The sequence below is a fragment of the Hordeum vulgare genome, chromosome 7H, assembly GCF_904849725.1.
Source record: "Hordeum vulgare subsp. vulgare chromosome 7H, MorexV3_pseudomolecules_assembly, whole genome shotgun sequence".
Classification (NCBI taxonomy): Eukaryota; Viridiplantae; Streptophyta; class Magnoliopsida; order Poales; family Poaceae; genus Hordeum; species Hordeum vulgare.
In genome coordinates, this window is record NC_058524.1 from 31,275,393 (window position 1) to 31,299,277 (window position 23,885).

The window sequence follows — 23,885 nt, forward strand, 5'->3', positions numbered from 1 at the left end:
GGTGGGATCGACTGTTTGGCCTGTTGTCCAAGCTGAGGAACGTCTGATTTTTTCTTGCTTGTAGTTGAACTTAATTTTCTCCCACTTGCACTTGCACGTGAGCTTCTCTTTTTCACTTCCTTCTGCAATGTGCGTGTATAGTCATCAGGCTTATAGTGTAAGTCATACTGTGATGGAGTGGTTATGAAGTCTTTTGCCCATGCTATGTGTTTCTCGGTGTATTCCGGGCGGGGCTCGGGTTCCTTCCTTTTCATCTGCGCATCATGTTGTTCCTTTGCTATCCTGGCGTTTTCCTCGGGGGTACGATCATAAGGTCTGATAGGAAGATTAGCATGAGGTACCTTTGGGAGGGGCGACAGTTTGCGCTTTGGGGAGCTTCGTCGCTTAGAAATCTTCGACGGAGCGTTCTTGCTGGCACGCTTCCGCTTAGTATCATGTGCGGGCGGCGGCGGAGACGGACGACCCAAGTCCGGCGGCGGTGATCGAGATGGACTCGTGTTGTGCTGGCCGACGTCATGTGGAGGGCTTGGAGGTAATGGAGGTGTAGGTGACCTGCGACGACTCGGAGGCGGTGTTGTCCTTGGGGCCGAGCGTGGAAGCTTGATGTAGTTCTTGTCTCATAGGATGACTCCACCCAGTACTTCTCCGAGTGTCCTCTCATCTTCGGGTCCAGCTATGTCGAGCTCCATATCATTAAACCCCTCATGATTTCATCCATCCCGACTTTAGCAAAGCCAGCTGGAATCTCACGGCCATGCGAGCGTGCATCAGGGCCAGAAGGTAAAGCTTGTTCGACGGCCACCTTCATGGATATGTTCTTGAATTTCTGATGGAGTTCACATGATGTTGACTCCTTGATTCCATCCACGGGGTAGCCGGGACCGCCCTCTATCATTCTTCGTTCATCATCGGGCGGGGCCTCAGATTCAGCCACGCTGCTTTTCCGCTTAGATGGGGCGCCGGTAATATCAAGTGCAGGATCTTCCTAGCACGGTACTCCTCTAAGCTCATCAATCTGCTTCTGTTGCTCGTTAATCCTGGCAAGCAACTGGTTGAACTTGTCATTCTCCTCATCCTGCTGCCGCTTCTTTGCTCTCTCTCGGCTTCTGTAAGTGTCTTGGTCTCTGGCAAATCCAAGCCACCACGGGTAAGAAGGACCGAAGCCTCGCGTTCGTCCTCCATGTTCGTCATTGCCGAGGACCAGTGTGAGAAAATCTTTATCTCTATCTGCAGTGAACTTTCTTTGTCCCTCTTTAATTTCTTTCACTATCCTTTTCCAATTCTCACTGGGTATCCTAAGCTCGTCATTGCAGATGAGGTCCCCTGTTGTTTCGTCGTACGACCCACCATGCGCAAGGAACCAATTTCTTGCTCTCAATTCCCACTCATCACGGAGTGGTTCAGGTACGATGCCTTTATCTATCAGATATTGCTCTTTCTTATCCCACTTTGGGATGGCAGTCTCATAGCCCCCTGGCCCCAGCTTGTGGTGATATTTCTTCTTGTCGGCATTTATCTTGTTCTTTTCTGATAATGCCTGGGCATCTTCTGACTCCTTGTACTCTTGAAATGCCTTCCAGTGATTCGCCTGCTTGGCTAGATACCCCTCGAATACTGGCACTTTTTGTGTCTTCAGATAGTTTTTCCATAGCTTCTTCTTCCAGCTATGGAACAGTTCGGCCATCTTCTTCAGAGTCCACTGCTTGACTTTGGCCCTCAGTTTGTCTGCGGCGTCTTCATTCTCACATTCTGGCAGGTTGAAATGTGACATGAGATCATTCCAAAGATTATCTTTGTACCTTTCGGCGACATAGTCACTATCGGCTGCCCCTTTGCGCTTGTTCCACTCTGGAACGTTGATCGGGACGTGATCCCTAACGAGAACTCCGCATTGCTTCTTGAATGTGTCAGCAGCATTCTTAGGAAGCTTGGGTTCGCCCGTAGGAAATATCACCTCAAATGTGTATTGCGTCCGTGCATCCAACTTTCTAGTCGGGCCTCGTTTCGTAGTTTTGCTCGATGTGGAGGCCTAAGAGGGAGAAACATTCGTCAAATGAATGTATATGTATACAATATAGAGCTATCTCCAATATTTTTCACATATTACAAGTGATTGTCGAACTTCATATGTATACCTCGCCGGACTTCTCCTCTTCACCGGCTTCTCCATCAGTGGAGCTATCACCTTCTCCGTCATTGGACCTATCTCCTGCCCCATCGGCTTCATCTTCGTGTCGCTCGACCTCCATTCCAACGTCCTGGTTTAGATATGACGACGGAGATTCAGCTGGTTCAACGTCGGGGCCGTCTTTGATTATATCTTCGAGAAGTTCTTCCTCTTCGAGGTTCCTGATATGTGGATCCATAGTTGTGCAAAAAACGGATTCTCTTAACCTTTGTACCAAAAAAGAATTATTCTATCAGGAACTCCGTTCCAAAACAACTTAAGTCCCGAGTCGTGGCTCCACCCGGACTCCTAGATTTCTGCATAATATTCAAAGTATGAGTACTTTTCCAATTTGAGCATTCAATAATCAAAACCAAATCGTAAAATAAAGTAGTATTCAAATTAGCATGCATTCAATTATAAGCTAATACATCATCACTTTTGTCCGTACATCGTCGAATATTATCACTAATACTCCTCGAATACTATCATACATATAGCATCACTAATACATCTAGAACCGTAGCGCCCGACGGGTATCGGCGCGGGCGGTGGACACCAAAGAGAAGGAACCATCACAGGATCATAGCTCCACTGAGATCGCCGAAGAACCTGCCAGGTATGCTCGAACCTGCCCTCCAACGCAACCATGTAGCGCCGGACCTGCTCATCCTCCTCGCTGACACGGTGACGTACCACCTCCGCGGTGTCCGGAAGCATCGGCACCCTCACTGGCCCACGCGACCGCCACCAAACAAGGATCGGGTCAACGACGGGCTGGCTCCTCACCAACCTACGCCCCCCGGAAGGTAGCACCTCCCAATACCAGCCGGGCGGAGCCCAGTCCCGGACAGGGCCCTCTGATCAACCAGGTGTCCTCCGCCGAGTCGACGACGAGGATGCGGGATAGGCATCGCAAAATGAATTAAAAAAATAAACTAGTTCTATTAATTTTCTTGCTAAAAATAAACTATTAAAACTTAAGCATATACAATAACAAAATTAAACTATTAACACTTAAGCATATACAATAGCAAAATTCCTCCTCTTCTTATTTTCATTTTTCTTCTCCTCCTCTTCTTTTCTTCTCTTCTCCTCCTTTTCTTTTCTTCTTTTCTTATACACTATACACTATATACACTATAGCAAAATTCCTCCTCTCCTTATACACTATACACTATATACACTATACACTTAAGCATATACACTATACAATATACACTTTTTCTTCTTTTCTTCTCCTCCTCTTCTTATTTTCATTTTTCCTAATCTTATTTTCTTATTTTCGTTCATATTTCTTCTTCTTGTAAAACTAACCTAATTCTAAATATTACTAACCTTAATAATCTAGCACAAACCTAATAACAATAGGAATTAAATGACAAAGAAAATCTTTTTCTTTTTCTTCTTTTCTTCTCCTTTTTCTTCCTTTCTTCTCCTTTTTCTTCTTCTCTTCTCCTTTTTCTTCTTTTCTTCTATTCTGGCCGGAGTGTTGGGGAGGAGGGGGCGGAGGGCTTACCAGCCGGAGGTGTCGACGGCGCGTGGCGAGGAGGACGGCGCGGAGGACGGTGCGACGGCGAGGATGTGACAGCCCGATGCCGACGTTCCAGAAGATTCCCCTCTCTTTCCGTTTTCGTCGTGTGTCTATTTTTATTTGTCGCATCATCATCGCATCATTCACATCATCTGCATTGCATCGGCGTCTCCGTTGCCGCCCGTTTTCAAAACTTACAACCGTTAGTAGTTGCCTATATCCGTCGTTGTCCGTTCTGAGCCCGACCGCACTCGCACGCGCCCGTGACATCGTTCGAAACCCTGTTTTTAAAGCATGCGTAAAACTTTCTCTGATCGGGTTGAGATTTGACGTGCGGTCTTATTTTAATGTAGCCAGGCCGCCTGTCGAATTTCGTCGCGATCGGAGTCCGTCTGGTACCCGAACGGTCGACCGTAGCGGCACCGTATTCGGTCTACCGACGGACGTTTGTCGGTGTGTTAAAACGCGTGTCGCAGACGCACCCCTTCCCTCTCATCTTAGCCTAAGCATCTCTACACAGCCATCTAACCACACTCCGCGACAGAAGCCATCCGTTTTCGATCGTGCGGTCGAAATCGGCCCGGAAAACCCCTAACCCTAGCCCCCTTTCCTATTTAAACACCCCATCCTTTAATTTAGACAGCAAGCCCCTCTTCCACCTCGTTTTCCGTGCGAAGCAGTGTGCAGCCGCCACCCCATCACCCCTGTCTCCCTCCTCCAGTCGCCGGCCCGCGGAGCCCACGTTGGGCCCGCCCGAGCCCATCTGGGCCCGAGCTCCCCGCAGCCTCAGCCGCCACCAGCAGGGACCGAGCGCCCGTGCCCGTCCCCGACCGGCCCCGCCGCCTGCCCGGTGCCTCGCCACCAGCGTCCGGCCCCGCCGCCTGCCCGGTGCCTCGCCGCCAGCGTCCGCCCTCGCCCGCCCCTGTACCTGCCAGCCATGGCCGAGCTGCTGGGGCCGCCGCTGCGTGCCATCGCCTCGCCGGCCGCCCCGGAGTCTCCCGCGTCAGATCCGGCCGACCACCCCCGGATCCAGCCGCCCTCGCCCCGTTCAGATCCTCCCCTACTGCGCCGCGCCGGAGCTGTGCATCGCTGGGCCGCCGCCGTTCCTCCTGTCCAGCCGGACGAGGAGCACGACGAGGGGACGAGCCCGAGCGCCAGCATCGCCCCGCTCGCCCGTGTTGACCCCGCCTAGGCCGCCTTCTCTCTTGGGCCGCACCGACCGCCAGGCCAGCGAGTGCCCTCGGCCCAGCCTCCCCATTCGGCCTCCTCTTCCCCAGTTGTGCCTCCTCCACCGACATGGGCCAGGCCAAGGTGAGACTGCCCCGATCCCCACTAATGTCATACGCGTGCGCTGTTTTGTTATGTAGCGCCTGCCACTTTCGGCCCGTTTAGACTTTCGGTGTTTTTGTGCGATTTAATTCTTTTCCGGGAGTTTAGATATTTTTAACGACCGTAACTTTTAATCCGCGTGTCGGATCGGAGAGTTTTATATATGTAAAACGTGTAGTTTCTCGCGTAGAACCCGATTATAAGACTTGCATAATTGTTTGACTTCGTTTGAGCCGCCATATGCATAGATGTACGTGCTGTCCCAATAGGATATAGTCCCTGTTAATTTCTCGAGCTTATCCGTATTGCCCGTATGCCTTAGGTAAAATGCCCATGGTTTAGGGACCATTTTTCCATGCATTTTAGAGCGGTCACTCGTATTTTTGCGTGTAGGATTTGCCGGTAGTTTATTTTCCCGTATATAGGTGATTATATCGCATTTATGTGTGTCATTATTTTGTGTTGCAAACCCCACATATTTTATATGTTTCCGGGGTAGAAAAATCCCATGGATTTTTCTGTGCAATTAGTTTTAGCATTAGAGCAAGTTAGTTCACGAAATATTTTGCTAAGTTGCCCTTTTGTTTAATTCGTAGGATTTATACCGTGCGTCGTTTGACGGAGTTGTCAACTAGAGAGTTGATCTTGGATGTTTTGTTTAGCCCCTGATATTTTTAGTTGCAATAGAAATGCATGTTTAGGTGTGTTTTGATTGCCCTCAAGTTGCTAGAAATAGTGCTGTTTTGGACGTGCTGAAATATTTCTAAGTCTGAAATCTGTTATATTTTGTTGCTGTCTTGTCTTGCTTGCATCTTGTGATCTGTAGCTCTTTTGAGGTTGGTCCAATGGAGTTAGTTGTACCAATTGTGTTCCTCTAGCATGCTGTAAATTTTCATGCCATTTGGAGCCCTGTAGCTTATGGTTTTGCTGCTTTCAATATGCCTTCAGGCTGAAAACTGCACTTTCATGAGGTGTTATTTTCACTACGTCTGAAATAGTGTGTGAGATACCACTTTGTGTCTTCTTTTCCTAGTGCTCCTTGCTGCCATGATAGTAGTTGTTAGTTGTTTGTAGTAGTGCTTCTTTCCCTCTTCTGTGCCATGCCTTGCTTGAGCAAATCAGAGTTGTGTAGCCGTAGTTGTGGGGCGTAGAAAGTGCTATGTAGCTGATTTTGGCAGATTATAGTGAGTTATTGATTTGCTCGTATCTTTTGAACCGTGGCTCCGATTTGATCGTGTCCTACATGAAACTTGCTGAGAATCTCGTGTAGTTTCATTTTATCTTGCTGGTTGTATGTTTTGAAGTGCTCGTAGCCATCATTGCACACATATCGCATTCATGCCATCATATCTTGCAGTGCTTGTATCTTTTGATCCGTAGCTCCGTTGGAGATGTTCTCTACATATAGATTGCTTGCCTTGACGCGTAGAATCACGTGAACCTATTGATTTTGCTGTTTAACAACTAATTAAATGCATTAGTTCAGATCTGGACAGAATTATAAATTAACATGTGAGGTCGTCTCGGAGATGCTATATGTCGTTTCCGACCTTATTTAAAATGCCTAGATAGGTAGTTTAATTTCCGCTTCACCTCTTGCATGTTTAATCACATTTAATATTGCCGTGTACCTAATCGGGATAGAACTAAATAAATAGACGTGGAGTATCGTCAATATGCAACTCGTTGCATATTGAACTTCACTTAATGTGTAGAGTTTGATTGTGTGATTGGTCATGTCGTGACTTGCATGTATTCAGCTGCTCATGCATCATATGTGTTATGCATCGTGTGGTGAATATCGTGTGTTGATGCTTGTTTCCGGTTTCCCCGTCTCGATAGAGTTCCGCAAGCATGTCGGATGTGAGGACCCGTTCGACTACGTTGGTTCGTCTGCTTCACGGAGGCATTCTTCTTCCAAGCGGGATCTCAGGCAAGATGACTATTTCCTCAGATACCATTACTATCATTGCCATGCTAGTTTATCGCTTCTATCGTTTATGTCTCATTGCCTACCACCTGTTAAATATCAGCCTCTCAACAATGCCATGATTACCTTCAAGCTGTTCGACCTAGCAAACCACTGTTTGGCTATGATACTGCTTGCTTAATCCTGTTGATAGCGTTGCTAGTTGCAGGTGCAGTTGCTTCCATGTGAAAGCATGGGTTCCTTGTTATATCACCATATTAATGCTATTTAATTTAATGCACCTATATACTTGGTAAAAGGTGGAAGGCTCGGCCTTTCTAGCCTGGTGTTTTGTTCCACCTTTGCCCCCTTAGTTTCCGGCTACCGGTGTTATGTTCCATAAGTGAGCGCTCCTAGCACGATCGGGGTTGTTATGGGGACCCCCTTGATAATTCGTTTTAGATTAAAGCTGGTCTGGCAAGGCCCAACTTTGGTACTACATTTGCCTAATCACCTAATAAAATTGCATAGGGACTTCCCGGGCCCCGAGGATAATTTAATCAACCCCCGGGCCAGTGCTCCTCATGAGTGTTGGCCCCACCTGAGCGATGTCCGGCGCCCCTCTGGTCACCCGGAGGTTGAGCGATCCCGACGTTTAGCTCATCCGCCGTTTCCTGAGAACGAGGTACGCGACTCCTATCGGGATCGTCGACACGTCGGGCGGCCTTGCTGGATTAGTTTTACCTTTGACGAGATATCTTGTGCATCGGGATTCCGGTGATGCTTTGGGTAATCTCAGAGTTGAGGTTTTCCACTAGGGAATCCGACGAGATCGCGAGCTTCGTGATTGAGGATTTCTATGCGGCTTGTGGTAATTTGTGATGGACTAGTTGGAGCACCCCTGCAGGGTTAAATCTTTCGGAAAGCCGTGCCCGCGGTTATGTGGCAACGTGGAAACTTTGTTTAACATTGGTTCTAGATAACTTGAAGTTAACTTAATTAAAATATGCCAACTGTGTGCGTAACCGTGACTGTCTCTTTCGTGAGTTCCTTCTCCGATCGAGGACACGGTGGGGTTATGCCTGACGTAGGTAGGTGTTCAGGATCATTCATTTGATCATCAGTAGTCACGTCCGTTATGCGTAGCTCTTCCCCCTCTTATTTCTTGTACTCGTAAGTTTAGCCACCAAATATATATGCTTAGCCGCGGCTGCAACCTCACCACTTACCGATACCTCACCCATTAAGCTTTGCTAGTCTTGATACCTTTGGAAATGAGATTGCTGAGTCCCCTGTGGCTCACAGATTACTACAACACCAGTTGCAGGTACAGGTAAAGGTTACGTGACGCGAGCGCGTTGATTGTTCATTTGGAGTTGCTTCTTCTTCTTCTTCTTCATCGATCTAGGATGGGTTCCAGGCCGGTAGCCTGGGACAGCAAGGATGGACGTCGTTCTTCTTTTGTCGTTTGTTTTCGTCCGTAGCCGGACCCTGCTCTTACTCTCGATGTTTATGTAATGTACTGATGTGACTCTAATGTAGCTTGTGGCGAGTGTAAGCCAATTCTATGTATCTCTTCTTTTCAGTATATGTACTTGTAACGATATCCATTCTTGCGACACGACGAGATGCGCTTCTATCCCTGACGAGGCCCTCGTGCCAAATTGAGGATATGGTCGCATCTTGGCGTGACAGAGGAGCACGGCGCGACGGCGAGGAGGACGGCGCGACGGCGAGGAGGATGGCCGACGGCGAGGAGGACAGCAGGCGGCGGCGAGCAGGACGGCGGGCAGCCTGACGGCGTCGGTTAGTTCGTCGTTGTGCCGCGCCGGGCAGGAGAACGAGAGGAAGAAGAAGAGAAATGGACGATTTGGGTTGGAAATTTTTGAAGTCCCGCTTATATAGGTGGATCTATAGTCCCGGTGCGTGGCTCGAGCCGGGACTAAAGACCCCCTTTAGTCCCGGGTGGAGCCACGACCCGGGACTAAAGGCCTCTTTTCGGGCAGACTAAGAGGCGGGAAGCAGGGGGTCTTTAGTCCCGGTGCGTGGCTCCAGCCGGGACTAAAGGTGGTCTTTAGTCCCGGGGCGTGGCTCCACCCGGGACTAAATCCCCTCCTCGGCTGCACGATAAGTTTAGTCCCACCTCGCCCAGCGAGGGGGACTAACACTTGTTTATAAGCCCCGTCGCAGCTTGTCCATCGAGCTCCTCTCTAAAGCAGGCTTACGGGCCTAAACTCACTGAAAATTGAAACTATATTCGAAATTATAGGGAAAATTCAATCTAAATTCTCAAATTATACGGAGAATTTAGATTGAATTTTCTCTATGATTTCGAATATAGTTTCAATTTTTTTCTATTTTCATAATTAATAATTTGACTATCCAAACTATTATCTATTTTGTTATTTTCAATTAAAAACTATGTTTATTACAAATTCTTTTTGCATATTTGAGAATTTGACAAAACTATGATAATGAAAAGTGTTTCAAATTGAATAAATATTGCAAAACTATTTTTTATTTTCATAATCAATAATTTTGACTATCCAAACTATTATCTATTTTGTTATTTTCAATTAAAAACTATGTTTATTAAAAATTCTTTTTGCATATTTGAGAATTTGACAAAACTATGATCATGAAATATGTTTCAAATTGAATAAATAATGCAAAACTATTTTCTATTTTCATAATTAATAATTTTGACTATCCAAACTATTATCTATTTTGTTATTTTCAATTAAAAACTATGTTTATTAAAATTTTTTTTTGCATATTTGAGAATTTGACAAAACTATGATAATGAAAAGTGTTTCAAATTGAATAAATAATGCAAAACTATTTTTTATTTTCATAATTAATAATTTTGACTATCCAAACTATTATCCCTCGAAGTAGCAGGGTTTCGAACGAGAACTCATCTCTTACAAATGGATTTCATTTTTTTAAACTTATTTGAACTCCATACTTTTGGTGTGTTCAAAATGCACCATTCAAAGGCACATCACAAAATTTCAACAATTTCTGACTTCATTTGGTATATTTCGTGCATTTACTTTTTTTTTTTGAGCTAGTGGACCCTGAAATTGAAAAACACTACAAATGAACTCTGAAAATGTTGAAAGTTGGCATGCTATCATCATTTCACCCACATAGCATGTGTTAAAAAGTTGAGAGGGCTACGACAAAAACTGGATGCAGTTCGTGTACAAAACTGACAATCTCTCTCGAAGTAGCAGGGTTTCGAACCAGAACTCATCTCTTACAAAGGGATTTCATTTTTTTTGAACTTATTTGAACTCCATACTTTTTGTGTGTTCAAAATGCACCATTCAAAGGCACATCACAAAATTTCAACAATTTCTGACTTCATTTGGTATATTTCGTGCATTTACTTATTTTTTTGAGCTAGTTGACCCTGAAATTGAAAAGCACTACAAATGAACTCTGAAAATGTTGAAAGTTGGCATGCTATCATCATTTCACCCACATAGCATGTGTTCAAAATGCACCATTCAAAGGCACATCACAAAATGGACAATCTCTCTCGAAGTAGAAGCGACCCCCACAATAAGAGACGACATTCTTCTTCTCTCATATATGGTGGACACTAGCTCACCTGATTTTTCAACCGTCGATGATGGTTGCTACTCCTACTTCCCCTAGTGCATAACCAATACCTAGCACAAGGAGAAGAAGGAGAAGCGACCCCCACAACAAAAGTGGTTCCGCGTCACGCCACGTGGTTCCGCTGCACGCCACGTGGTTCCGCTGCACGCCACGTGGTTCCGCTGACTAATGGTCTTTCATTTTTAAATGATTGTTTTAATCAAAAACAGATCTGTTACAAAAGGGATTTCATTTTTTAAACTTATTTGAACTAAAGACTTTTTGTATATATATGTGGTCGAAATGCATGATACCATGAAGTTAGAAAGGGCTAAACCATTCAAAAGTAGCAAATGAAGTTAGAAAGGGCTAAACCATTCAAATTTGGAAACTATAATGGCACAAACAGAAACTAGACATATATAAATTGGTCCAAGAAGTACATGATACTAGTCCAAACAGTACATAATAATAGCTACCATAGATATATATACAAGTGTTCGACGTTAAGAACACTACTCGTCTGAATCATCTAAACCAGAATGTCCACGTTCCTCGAGGTGACGTTGGCCATAGTTGACGACTCGAATCTTGCGGTACAACTCGTATGAAACGTATGCATCTTTTGCTGCATACTCAATGTTGATATCATCAAGTGGGCCCTTCTCCCAAAGTCTGTGCTGAGACTTTGGGAAACTGGTCTTCATATCACCATATGACTCGTCGATCAAGGCAACTGCCATATGAGCCATCGAAGTCCTGTCATGTCGAAGCCTGAATATCGTTTGGAGATCAGCGAGGCAACCAGTTGGTATCTCAATACCGAAGCTGTGCCTCATCTTCAGCTTGTCGTTCCTTATGTCAACGGAAGCAAAAGTGATGCCGCTGCGAAGAAACTCCATGAGTTCTGGACAATGCTTGTCACTCCTGCAACAGAAACAAATTAAAATGGAACAAATGTTACATACTGCTGCAATAAGGAAACATGTTTCACTACAACTAAAGAGAAACTTATCTTTAGGATTCAAATAGAACATATGCAATGGAACCTAGAGAGATCACTATAGCTATCCAATGGAACCTAGAGAGATCACTAGCTATATGCAATTTTCATGACTATGACATATCATATTGCTATCCAATGGAACCTAGAGAGATCACTAGCTATATTCAATTTTCATAACCTTGGATCAAAGAACACCGCATAAAATTGTATCACTACAACTATGATTTCAATGGAACATATTGAACCAATCAGATTTTTCAGATTATGGAACACTATTCCAATCAGATTGTGTTTCCTTCAACTAATCAAAATTGTTTCACTACAACTATTTGAAGCGAACCAACTATGATTCCAATGGAACATATTAAACACTAGTTGATTCTAATACGATTTTTCAGATTATGGAACACTATTCCAATGAGATTGTGCTCCCCTTCAACTAATCAAAATTGTTTCACTACAACTATTTGAAGGGAACCAACTATGATTCCAATGGAACATATTAAACACTAGTTGATTCTAATACAATTTTTCAGATTATGGAACACTATTCCAATTAGATTGTGCTCCCCTTCAACTAATCAAAATTGTTTCACTACAACTATTTGAAGGGAACCAACTATGATTCCAATGGAACATATTAAACACTAGTTGATTCTAATACAATTTTTCAGATTATGGAACACTATTCCAATTAGATTGTGCTCCCCTTCAACTAATCAAAATTGTTTCACTACAACTATTTGAAGGGAACCAACTATGATTGAAACAAATAAACTTACAATGTCATTATCTTGGATCAAAGAAAGCCTCAAAACTTACCTCGCCCATTGGAAGATCAAGACATGGCGTGCGAAGCATAGTTGGATGACGGCAACACCGCGTTGATCGGCCGTGTACTCCAGATCAAGCCCCAAGAACTTCTCATGATCCGCTGCGTGGTCAAACCATTTTTCCTTCAACTGTTGAAGAAAAAACGGCACCTCGTTGCTTAGGTTCGTGTACACGACATCGAGCATCGTCGTGCCATGTGCGAGCACCTTACGAAAGCTAGTTGGCATGATGGAAGAAGAGAAGGGAAGAAGAGAGGAGAAGAACAGAGGAGAAGAACAGAGAGGGCGACGCGAGAGAGAAGAAGAACAGAGAAATGGCGACTGTACGCATCGGTTCGTGCTTTTCATCGTCCGAAACGACGCGGGATGCAAACCGTTTGGGTCTTTAGTCCGGGGTTGAGCCACCAACCGGGACTAAAGAGGTATACCAACGGTTGCCACCACTACGGCAGGCCACGTGTTAGTCCTTTAGTCCCGGGTTGAGCCACCAACCGGGACTAAAGGGGGATACGAACGGTTGCCACCACCACTGCCCACCGCGTAGCCCTTTAGTCCCGGTTTGGGACACGAACCGGGACTAAAGGCTCCTTACGGGCCGGGACTAAAGTCTCGAGGGAGGCATTGAGAATTGAGGCGACGTGGCCGGGCCTTTAGTCCCGGCCCAGAGGCAGGCCGGGACTAAAGGGTCCAGGCCAAAGGCCCGTTTTCCACTAGTGATCCAAAAGAATTAACCCACCCAAGAGGTGCTTATTTGGGTGAGAGTTAGGTGAAGATTAAAAAAAGTTACTTTTCCCTCTACCTCCATCACATCAAATCATGTTAAAGGAGCGAAAAAATTGGAAAAAGTACATTTATTGACAATCTAACCCTGTCATCCAAACAACTCTTTGATAAGAATTAGTTCAGGCTTAGTCCAGCGTTAGAATTTAATTTACTCTAATCTTTAACCGAGTTAGAGTATCTAAACAGGACACTGTACATATTGGCAAGTCCTCGCTAGAGTGAGCTAGCTTCTAGGGGTTATTGGCCGCACGTTATGGCTAATGATGCAACACTGTACATATATTTACTCGGCTGTTTTGGCACGGATCCATACAGGCTGTGTCGCATTGTTCTTGTCTGTCTACAAGTCTGGCTACTCGGATTTAAGTTAGGCTCAGGTTGGCAAATTTAATGAAAAATAATCCAAAAATATATACATGAGTGAATCACATGCATCTACATTCTTATGAATGTTATTCTTGAAATATACATGACTGAAACACATGTAGTATCTTCACCAGAATTGCCACAAGCACGGACATTATTTTTCCTTTTTGAGAAAAAATTAAAAGACAAAAGGTTGTGCAATTTAACTAAGTAAGAACACAAAAACAAAACCCGGCTGGAGCCAACAATTTAACTAAGTAAGAACACAGAACCGGACGGTTGTGCAATTTAACTAAGTACACCACTCACACACCCAACCCAAGCCAACAAAAAACGATTACCATCTAAAAAAAACGATTACTCACGGGCCATGACCAAAAGTTGTTCCGTAGTTTACCCTACGGGACGGGTAAATTGAAAGAGACGGTCAATCAATGGAATGCAGGAACACAAATTATCACTCTGCACTGTAGTTTGTACCCTGGTTGCCATATGATCCTCTTTGTGATTTTAGATAGATGAAGGTGCTGGTGAAAAATAAAAGATGTAGAGGTGCTAAGAGCATCTCTACCAGATGCCGTATACCCCGTCCTGTAAAAATCAGTTTAAGGGATACTGCACAATTATATTTTTCACAATTTCACTATTTGATTTTTGTTGCGATAGAACATATCCTGTAAAATATTCCATTGTCCCGGTAAAATTGCATAACCCCCTAAAACATTTGTACATTTACAATTGAATCCGTCTTAACAGGTTATATTGTGAGGATCTCGACAGGAGCCCGCGTCTTATAGGTGACAGCGCCGCCGTGGAGCAAGATGAAGACCACGAGAATGGACGCGGTGGGCAAGCAGCAGATAGCTTGTGGCGATGGCGGTGGCGGGCGATAGCGGGCAACGGTGGTGGTGGTGCCAACACAAAATGGGATTCTAAAAAAAGTGTTACACAGAATGGTGAAAGCATTAGGCCCACATCGGTTGGGTTGGGAGGTTTTGAGCAATCTTACCTAATAATAAAGAAAATAATGTGTATGCCGTCCGTCATGAAGTTTGCCCCTACAGTTCGCATGAATTACTTACTATGCCACCGATAAATGAAAAAAAATAATTCATATTTTTATAAGTCTGCCGTTCCTCTCCTTCAACAGGTAGCGATCCACCAAGTTATCATAACTACATGGCCGTGTCAAGTGGTTGGAGCCGTGTGGCCTTGAGCACTTATTTTTCTTAATTGTTTCTTTTTGTTTTATTTGGGTATACTCTGAATATTTTAATTATAAAATTCACATATATGCAAACTTTGATAAAATCTTTACCTAATAATAAAGAGGCTATCGCTTCCGTCGGAAAACCCACCGAGGTCATTTTACAAAAAAGCCCTTACTGTTTATGACATTAAATTCGTAGTATATATTAAATGTTTTTTAAAATACTCATATCTTTTAAACCGTAACTCCAAATTTAACATATTATATATGGAATTTGATTAGAAAAATATGTAGAATTTAAATATGATATTATTTTATCTGTTAAACGTTTAATAAAAATACTATCTAAGGTGCAATCTTAATAAATAAGTCATTATTCGTCTTTCTTTCATACCGCTACTCATCCGGGTTGGGGATGAACACGTCAACAAAATCATAATTAGAGATAAAACTAAAGGTCACTTGACTGATTCTTTGTACGTATTAAATCTACATGCAAGCCGTGTTAAAATAGAAGACCTGTGAAATTTTGAACTGCATTTTTGTAGGATAAGACCATCTTTATTTGTGTCGTAACTACAAATTCTCTGATTATAGACCATTTTTTATAAATTATGAGCGTGTGGTATTTCTTTCTCCCGTTGCAACGCATGTGCCCTTTTGCTAGTGTTAATCATGCATTGAAGGGATGCCAAACTTGAATAAAAAACTTCATTATATACAAACGGTGATGACACTCCAACGTCATGGCCTTCCTGAAGGCACCACCTTGAAGTACATGGTTTGTCGTATACAACTACATCTCTTTGCGGTGCCTTTTTCAAAGTTGAGGGCTTTGGAGACTTCAAACAATGCCCTTTCTTCCTACATATAGATGGCTCTTGATGGCTTATGAGGTAGTGTACTTGTACATAAACACCTTTATATCCTGTCTTCTGAGTGTGTTATAGGCCCTGTTTGGATCCATGGGTTAGAGTTAGAGTATGTTAGATTGGACTGAACTAACCTCAAAACATCCAAACAGTAGGGTTAGAGTTGGTTAGATGCATCTAACCCACCCAAAAGAACTAATCCATCCAGAAGGTGCTTATTTGGGTTAGAGTTAGGTGGGGTCCAGAAAAAGTTAATTTACTCTCTACCTCCATCACACCAAATCCTGTTAAATGAGCCAAACGATTGGAAAAAGTACATTTATTGGCAATCTAACTCTGTCATCTAAACAACTCTTTGATTAGAGTTCAACGTTAGAATTTAATTAACTCTAACTTTAACCGAGTTAGAGTATGACAATAGCGTCGAGTTGATGGATGGGGTTGTATACTATTGTTGATGTACTTAATTTATAAAGAAGAGCGAGAGCTCAATGTTATCAAAAGTAAACAAGAATTGCGAGTGTGCATCTTAAGTGGATCTAGCAAGTCCTCCTCGCTACAGTGAGCTAGCTTCTAGGGGTTATTGGCCGCACGTTATGGCTAATGATGCATCACTGTACATATATTTACTCGGCTGTTTTGGTACAGACCGTGTCGCATTGTTCTTGTCTGTCTACAAGTCTGGCTACTCGGATTTAAGTTAGGCTCAGCTTGGCAAATCTAATGAAAAATAATCCAGAAATATACATGACTGAATCACATGCATCTACATTCTTCTGAATATTATGTAGTACCTTCCCCAGAATTGCCACAACCCACAAGCACGGACATTATTTCCCCTTTTTGAGAAAAAAAGGTGAAAGGCTGTGCAATTTAACTAAGTAAGAACACAAACACAAAGCAGATGATCTTTTTGAACAAAAATTCATAAAAAGGGGACGGCCGACCTCTACACCACTCACACACGGGCCATGACCAAAAGTCGTTCCGTAGTTTACCCTACGGGACGGGTAAATTGAAAGAGGCAGTTAATCAATGGAATGCAGGAACAAAAATTATCACTCTGCGCTGTAGTTTGTACCCTGGTTGCCATATGGGCACAAACATGATCAGCGCTTTTTTGAAAAAGAGAAGAACGTGGAGTACTGTCAATAGCTAGCTCAGATTGAGCTGGGTGCCGTTGTCCAGCTTGCCCACATGGATGTAATTATGGGTTTCAGTCCAAATTTTGCATTTGTGCATGCTCAGGCACAACTCTATATAACCCTCATACATGCAACGTTCCATTCATCACAGACAGATTGGCACATAATCCGTATCCAATATGATGTTGAGGTGCTTGCTACTCGTGGCTATCTTCTTTTTGACGGGACCAACAACACATGGCGGCCAGTCACAGGCACTGGTGCCGGCAGTTTTTGTGTTTGGTGACTCGTTTGTCGATGTGGGTAACAATGACTACATCCTCACCGTCGCCAAAGCCAACTTCCCTCCATACGGCAGGGACTTCAAAAACCATGTTGCTACAGGGAGGTTTGGAAACGGGAAACTGCTTAGCGATATCATAGGTTAGATTCTATGTTATCATTAGCATGGTCTCGGTCTTATTAGATCCATATATGTGACTTATTACAATGCAAAAATTGTTGTTGCAGGTGAAAAGGTGGGGTTTACTGGCTCTCCCCCGGCGTATCTCAGCATTCGTTCATCAGGGCACAACCTAATAACCGGAGCCAACTTCGCATCAGCTGGATCGGGCTCTTATGATCCCACGTCACTTGTGCTTGTAAGTATCATCTATCAGTGCCTTCTCCCTCTTATATTGCCTGAAAAAACATAATGCTCAATCAAAGAAATTATAACGCATACGATGAAAATTACTCCATCTATCCCAACCGTACAAGCTTTGGGCTAACATATCAGGGATAAATCTGATCGCAGAAAGTCATCCCGCTATCCCAACAATTGGAATACTTCAAAGAGTACAAATCCAAGCTAGCAGTGGTGACCGGCAAAAGTCAGTCTCAGTCAATCATCTCTGGCGCACTCTACATTATCAGTTCTGGCTCAAATGATTTGGCCCTGAACTACTACATCAACCCCTTGCTCTTCAAGACATTGACTATTGACCAGTACGCTGATTTGATAGTCAGCATCTTGAGCAACACTGTCACGGTAAGAAGCATTCTTATTTGCGATTGTTCTAGAGGATGTCTCCCTTCCAATTGCTTGAAGAAATCCATGTTATTCTGCCCATTTCAATATTTGGACCTTTACTGGTTGTAGCAACTTCATGGCATGGGAGCAAGGCGCATCGGTGTGTTTTCCTTGCCACCGTTAGGCTGTTTTCCAGCCGCGATCACGGTGTTCGGCCTTCGGAAGAGCGGGTGTGTCTCAAGGATCAATCGCGGGGTTCAGATATACAACAAAAAGTTGAACATCGCTGTCAATACATTGTCAAGGCAATACCATGACCTCAAGATTGCGGTTCTTGACACCTACAAGCCTCTATACAACATTGTAAACTCTCCTAGATCACAAGGTAGCATATCTGTGCTACTTAGTCATGCACGCCCCAATTTATTCTTTTCACATTAGCGTTGTACACGTCTGCTCGTCTCATTTGAAGTTTTTGTTGGTTGGCATTAGGGTTTTTCGAGGCAAGGCGGTCATGCTGCGGAACAGGTATAATTGAGACATCGGTGTTCCTCTGCAATCCCTTGTCGATTGGGACTTGCCCGAACGCAACATCATATGTATTCTGGGACTCCGCCCACCCTTCAGAGAAGACAAACCAACTGATAGTAGACTCATTTCTCCCCGAGCTTGGCAGCCTGGTTGCTCAAATCTAGTAAATGGTGGGCGCATGCTTCATTGATTCAGGCGTCAAGCAGATACTGCTGGTTGGTTCGCCCAGAAGGAAAATTCGTATGCCCATCTAGTTGTGGCTTCTACTCTTGGAAAGTTCTAATTGTACTATGATACCAGTGGACCCTTTACAGGGCCGGTCCTATGTTTCGGAAGGCCCTGGGGTGAACTCGGTGACATAGGCCCCTAAGATTATATGTGTGTGTGTGACTATTTAAAATAAAATGTATCTGTGTGCTCTATATGAACATACATATGTCCAACTCATTTACAAAACCTTAAGAGTAAACTTTCAACAACCATACACCCTTAGCTCTAGATTTCTAATAATAATTATTGGGCAATGTCATATTACAACGAGAAGACTAGAAATATAGCAAAATAAACTGGTATAATTACCTTAAATAAGAACCAATTTCTTGTGACTTGATTGGCCACCATAATTCTTTGGCGCTTCAAAAATAAGTAAAGAACCGTACGGTGGTTTAATTAAGAGATCACATTGTTTTCTTTTTCTCCTTTTGTTCAAAACCATGCAAGTACTTCTTAGAAAACATTGTAACCTAATATTATGAAAAAAAGAACACATAGAATTAGAAATTTATGCATTAAAACCTTAACAATAATATACTTTGTAGATTGGAAATTGGGGATGACTGCATTATATACATACTGGTGAATGTGAAACAGGATCAGAGGACAGTGAACTGAACTCGCGGTTGCGGATGGTCGGACGTGAGCGGCCGCCGGCCAAGGCAGGTGGGTAACGACCAACAGGCCAACTGTGGCACGTCGGCATGGTGAAAGAGCAGACTGGAATGTTGGGCGGCGAGCGGCTGCATGAATCGAAAGAGATGGATGAATGATGAAGAATGAAAGAATAGATCTGATAAGGATCGCGGCACGTGATTCGCTTGAGGACGCGCTTCACCTTTCCCTAACGATCAGCCAATTAGGCCTAGCCCATCACTCTGCCTTCCTTGTCTTTTTTTCTTTACCTAAACATTTTACGAGGCTGTACATCCATACCAGATCATGGCCCCTCCAGCTCGCGGGGCCCTAGGTGGTCGCCCCTTCGGCCATACGTCAGGGTCGGCCCTGACCCTTTATCTTCAGAGTCTATTTCTGCATCAAAGTAATTCATGCAAGCAAACTTCTCCTTTTTGGTTCTCTCAAATAAAAGAATATTTTAACCCAAACTTTACAGATCAACATAAGACACACTACCATGTGCAGAAAAATTTCAGATTTTTTGGCGCAGCATAAAATTTTGAAAATGATAGAACTCATCATTGAAATTTGAAAATTGACTAATTAATGTTTCATAAAAAAATCAAAAACATTTTATACAATGAGTGACACTTGTGTAAAGTTGACCTACAAGGTTTCAAAGCCAAATGTCTCCTGTATTAAAGAAACAATAAAGAGAATTTTCTATATAAGGATATCACGAATCTTGACAAAAACTGAATGGTATAGATATAGGGTAGAGTGATACTGTGATACAACAAATCCATGGTAGCCTCATGATATATTTCTTTACTTTAAGTTTATCAAATGGAAAATGCTTAAATTCATCCGGATGAAAAGTTTCTCACGCAAGCCGTCTTGCCTGTGCACCACGTGTCGTTGTGGGCCTGCCCACCGCTCCCATCTCCTCCTCCTGAAGCATATCCTCCATCCGTTTCTTTTTGTATCCCCTTTTTTCTTGTTCGTCACACCTCCGCAGCAAGGAGGAGACCACCGTTGACCTCGCCTGGTTCAGGATTCGCTAGCTGGAGCACCGGGCGAGGTCTTTGAAGCTCCATCATGGCTGCTTTGAAGCGCCACTCGAGCGGCATCACAACGTCCCCACATTGCATCGCAGCTACCCCCCATCATCATCGCGCACAACGTCACAGCAGAGGAGGGGCCTTATTCACGGTCTGCGTCGCTGGAGCACCGTGCAAGGGCGTTGAAGTTCCGCCATGGCTGCACGAAGCGCTGCAGGAGCTGCATCGCAGTATCCACGTGCTACATCACAGCTGTTAGCCATAATCTTGACTTAGTATGTGTTGTCCAGGTCGTGTGCCGTTGTGAAGATCCAGCACGACCAATGGACGTGATGCATGCAGCTAGGAAGTTTGTTAGTGCATTCGTGTGTGCATGGGTAGTTTGTTAGCGAGGCCATGGGTTTTAGCCAGGCCGTGGGTTAGTGGCCCGTAAGGTGTCCTGGTGGTTAGCTCATGAGTGGCATAAAATCTAGTTAGTTTGTTGCTCCGGCTGAGTGGGTGAGGGTACTACTTAAGAGGATGTGGTGTTGTGTAGTGCAGGGAATAGTAGCAGCTAGGAGAGATGTAGTCTTTAGTAGTCTCTTATGTGGGTGTGGCGCCGGTGTGTGTGGTCGTGCTCCGGTGTGTTGCCGAGCAACGGGGTGTGCCGAGCCAAGTGTGAGGGGCCTAGAAGATGTAGTCTCCGTCGGTACCGTGATGTGTGTCCGGTCGACGTGAGAGTTCTTTCGGGTTGTGCCGCGTGCGTGCGTGTGTACCTCATGTATGTGTTCGAGTCGTTGTGAGAAATAAAGCCAAGATACAGGCGTTGGTGCGCCGCGGCGTTCGTCGCCGGAAAAATCATGATGTCTCCTTCATCTACCTTCCTCCGGCGTTTGGGTCGTCGGTGGGTTTGTCCCAACAACATCTTCCCCGTCGTCGCCGCACGCTGCGTCTCAGCTTTCGCCACGAATGTCGCGTGCTGCGTAGCAGCATCCGTCGTTGTCGCCAACGCTCCAATGGAGCACGACCGAGGCTGCAATGGAGCATCGTCCGGGTCGTTGGAGCTCCACCGCAGCTGCCATGGAGCTTCGTCGGAGCTGCGATGAAGCACTGCAATGCTGCAGTGAAGCCCTTGTCGCCGGCCATCGGTGTAAAGCCATCGGCGCTACAATGAAGCCTCGTCGGCAGCCGGTGCTTCATTGAAGCCACGTCATACTCGGCCATGGAGTGGCTCTCCTGCTCAGCGGCAACGCTGAATGGCCATAGTGGTTGACGGCGACGAAGAAATGGTCACAAGCATAGCAGGCTGCTGCATGCAATATTTGGGTCTGTTGACTCGGGAGAAGAAAGACGAGAGCAGGTTGATGTGTTGACCCATCTACAGCTGAATCGACGGGTTACACACCCGACTGAATCAGTTGATTGATATGTAGCAGCCGCCTTATCAAATACTTTATGTGATTGTATGGCGTCATAACTATGGAAGTGCTACTCTTGATGGGTACTACTTTCTAAATGCTTGATTTCCATTTATTAACCTTCGACTATATGCAAAGTGAATTTTAAGGGAAATTTTGCCTGGAAATACGTTAGTAATTGGCAATAATTAATGGGATACTACTACAAGAAATCCTCAAGAGTATCAAGGCTAAACACATGAAAATGGCAAGTACAAGATCATCCACACAGCTTTCCACCCTTCATTAAAACTTGATGCCATACCTTGCCAATAAGTGTTACATACGTGCAGCCAACAATTTATTGGCCGTGGCCATGTTATACGCTGATCTGGCAGAGTACGTGCCAAAGCTTTCATGAGGCCACGTAACAAAATCATCAACCCCCGTACACTTACGGAAATTTCTAGCACTGCATTGGCCACCATCTCAGAAAAAGCACTTTGATCGGACCAATCCTTCGTCCCATGGGTTTGGCAGGTATGGGGCAGATTGGCACCCTTAGGTGTGATATCATTGGGGTTATATTCTCTTGATGCAACAATATGAACCGAGTCATTTTTGGGGAAAACCATCAGAGCAAAACATTTCTTGATACAATTTCTCTCGTGATGTATGGAACAAATTTAGTTATATATGAAGAGTATCTTTTGTTGCCTGAGATCAGGATAGGACAGCAACAGTGGCGAAATAGGGCCTGGGGCAACTGGGGTTGTAGCCCCAGGCATGGCCCAACTAGCTCCTATACATATTGTAGCAAATATTTGAGAATTTAAGATACAGAGAAGATTAGCCCTACGCTTTATGTAGATGTACAAAGCCTTCAACCCATTAGCCCAACTCAAGTGGATCGATCAGAACAGAAAATCAATCGCGACACCAGAAAATCAATCGATCAAAATATGTTGACGGTTCGATTTGTCGCTCGTTCGCCAAGAGAAAAAAAACCTCTCCTGATCATCGACAGAGAAACCCTCGCCTGTCTCAAACGGAGCGCCCATGTGTTGCGCGGCTGTGTCACCGCCCTCGTTATTCGTCAAGCCGCGATTCCCCGGCGCGCCGGTCGGATCCGGCGTCCTGACCACCTACCTCTCCTAGTCGCCTTCTTATCTTCTGAAATTATTGCAAAATTACAGTGAACGCACACTCTGTCACACGGGTATAGTAATCTGTAACTCTGTATCGTCTAATTCTTTCCATAGTTTCTTTATATCAGACAAACTCAATGAATTGGTGGTGATAAATTATATTGCTTGGTCCGTTTATTTCATTGTCATCGGGAGATTAGGTTCGAGATGAAGAGGACTCATACAATTGATTTTTCTTTTTCAATCAACATCCAACCAGCATCCATCCAACAATACCAACACTGATGTATCCCCTACAGAATGGGGCTACTACTTTGTGGACTTCGTGTTAATGATATAAATGTTCTTTTTTTTGCAAAAAATTATATAAACAATTGATTTATACTATGTCCACTGTCTTGATTTTAAATACTTGATTTTATGTTTGCAGATCCATTGCTGGTGAAGAAACGATGGCCTCGAATTATCTTCACTAATTTGATACCAAATATTTTTTGCAATGGTGCACTTTGTTAAACTATTTGTTTTATGGAATTTCCCCTAGTGATAATAATGAATTTATATTTCGTTTTGAATGTGATTTTGTGGCATACTTATAACACACATTGATGTGCATGGTATTTGAAGTTATATTTAACCAGTTAGTTTTAGCCCTACGCTTTGACAAATCCTCGTTCTGCCTCTGCCCAGCAATATCAAATGGGTTCCGATATTCATCACATGTGTGGCATATTAGACATCCGTCCATACACCGTATGTGGTGTGCGCAAAAGGCAGCCCACATGGGCCGTGCGTGGGCGAACATTAGAACTGTTCACACGTGTGGGTGCAGCTATTTCGTGCCACACGTTCAACAAGTACTACTCATCCCCACTCCACGTATGATACGAAGCAAATCTTCCCACACACATGACGCACTATGTTATTTACCCGCGGATGACACTTTAGTTACGGACGTCGATGTCAATTTTAGTAACCCGTGATGGTAAATGTAGTTGAAAAAATATGACAACTCTCTCTGTTTTGGTTAAGTGTAGTTACCCACAGGATGACACTTTAGTTACCAGAGATAGTTGCGATGTGTGTTCACGTAGTTATCACAT

General features: G+C 44.1%; 1 protein-coding gene across 1 annotated transcript; it reads left to right on the plus strand.

Annotated features, from left to right (window-relative positions):
• The first annotated feature begins 16,942 nt into the window (after nt 1-16,942).
• On the plus strand, nt 16,943-18,470 carry LOC123408128 (GDSL esterase/lipase APG-like). Its single transcript, XM_045101316.1, has 5 exons — nt 16,943-17,186; nt 17,274-17,404; nt 17,560-17,793; nt 17,905-18,160; nt 18,268-18,470. The coding sequence occupies exons 1-5, from the start codon at nt 16,943-16,945 to the stop codon at nt 18,468-18,470; spliced, it is 1,068 nt and encodes a 355-aa protein (XP_044957251.1).
• Nucleotides 18,471-23,885: the final 5,415 nt, after the last annotated feature.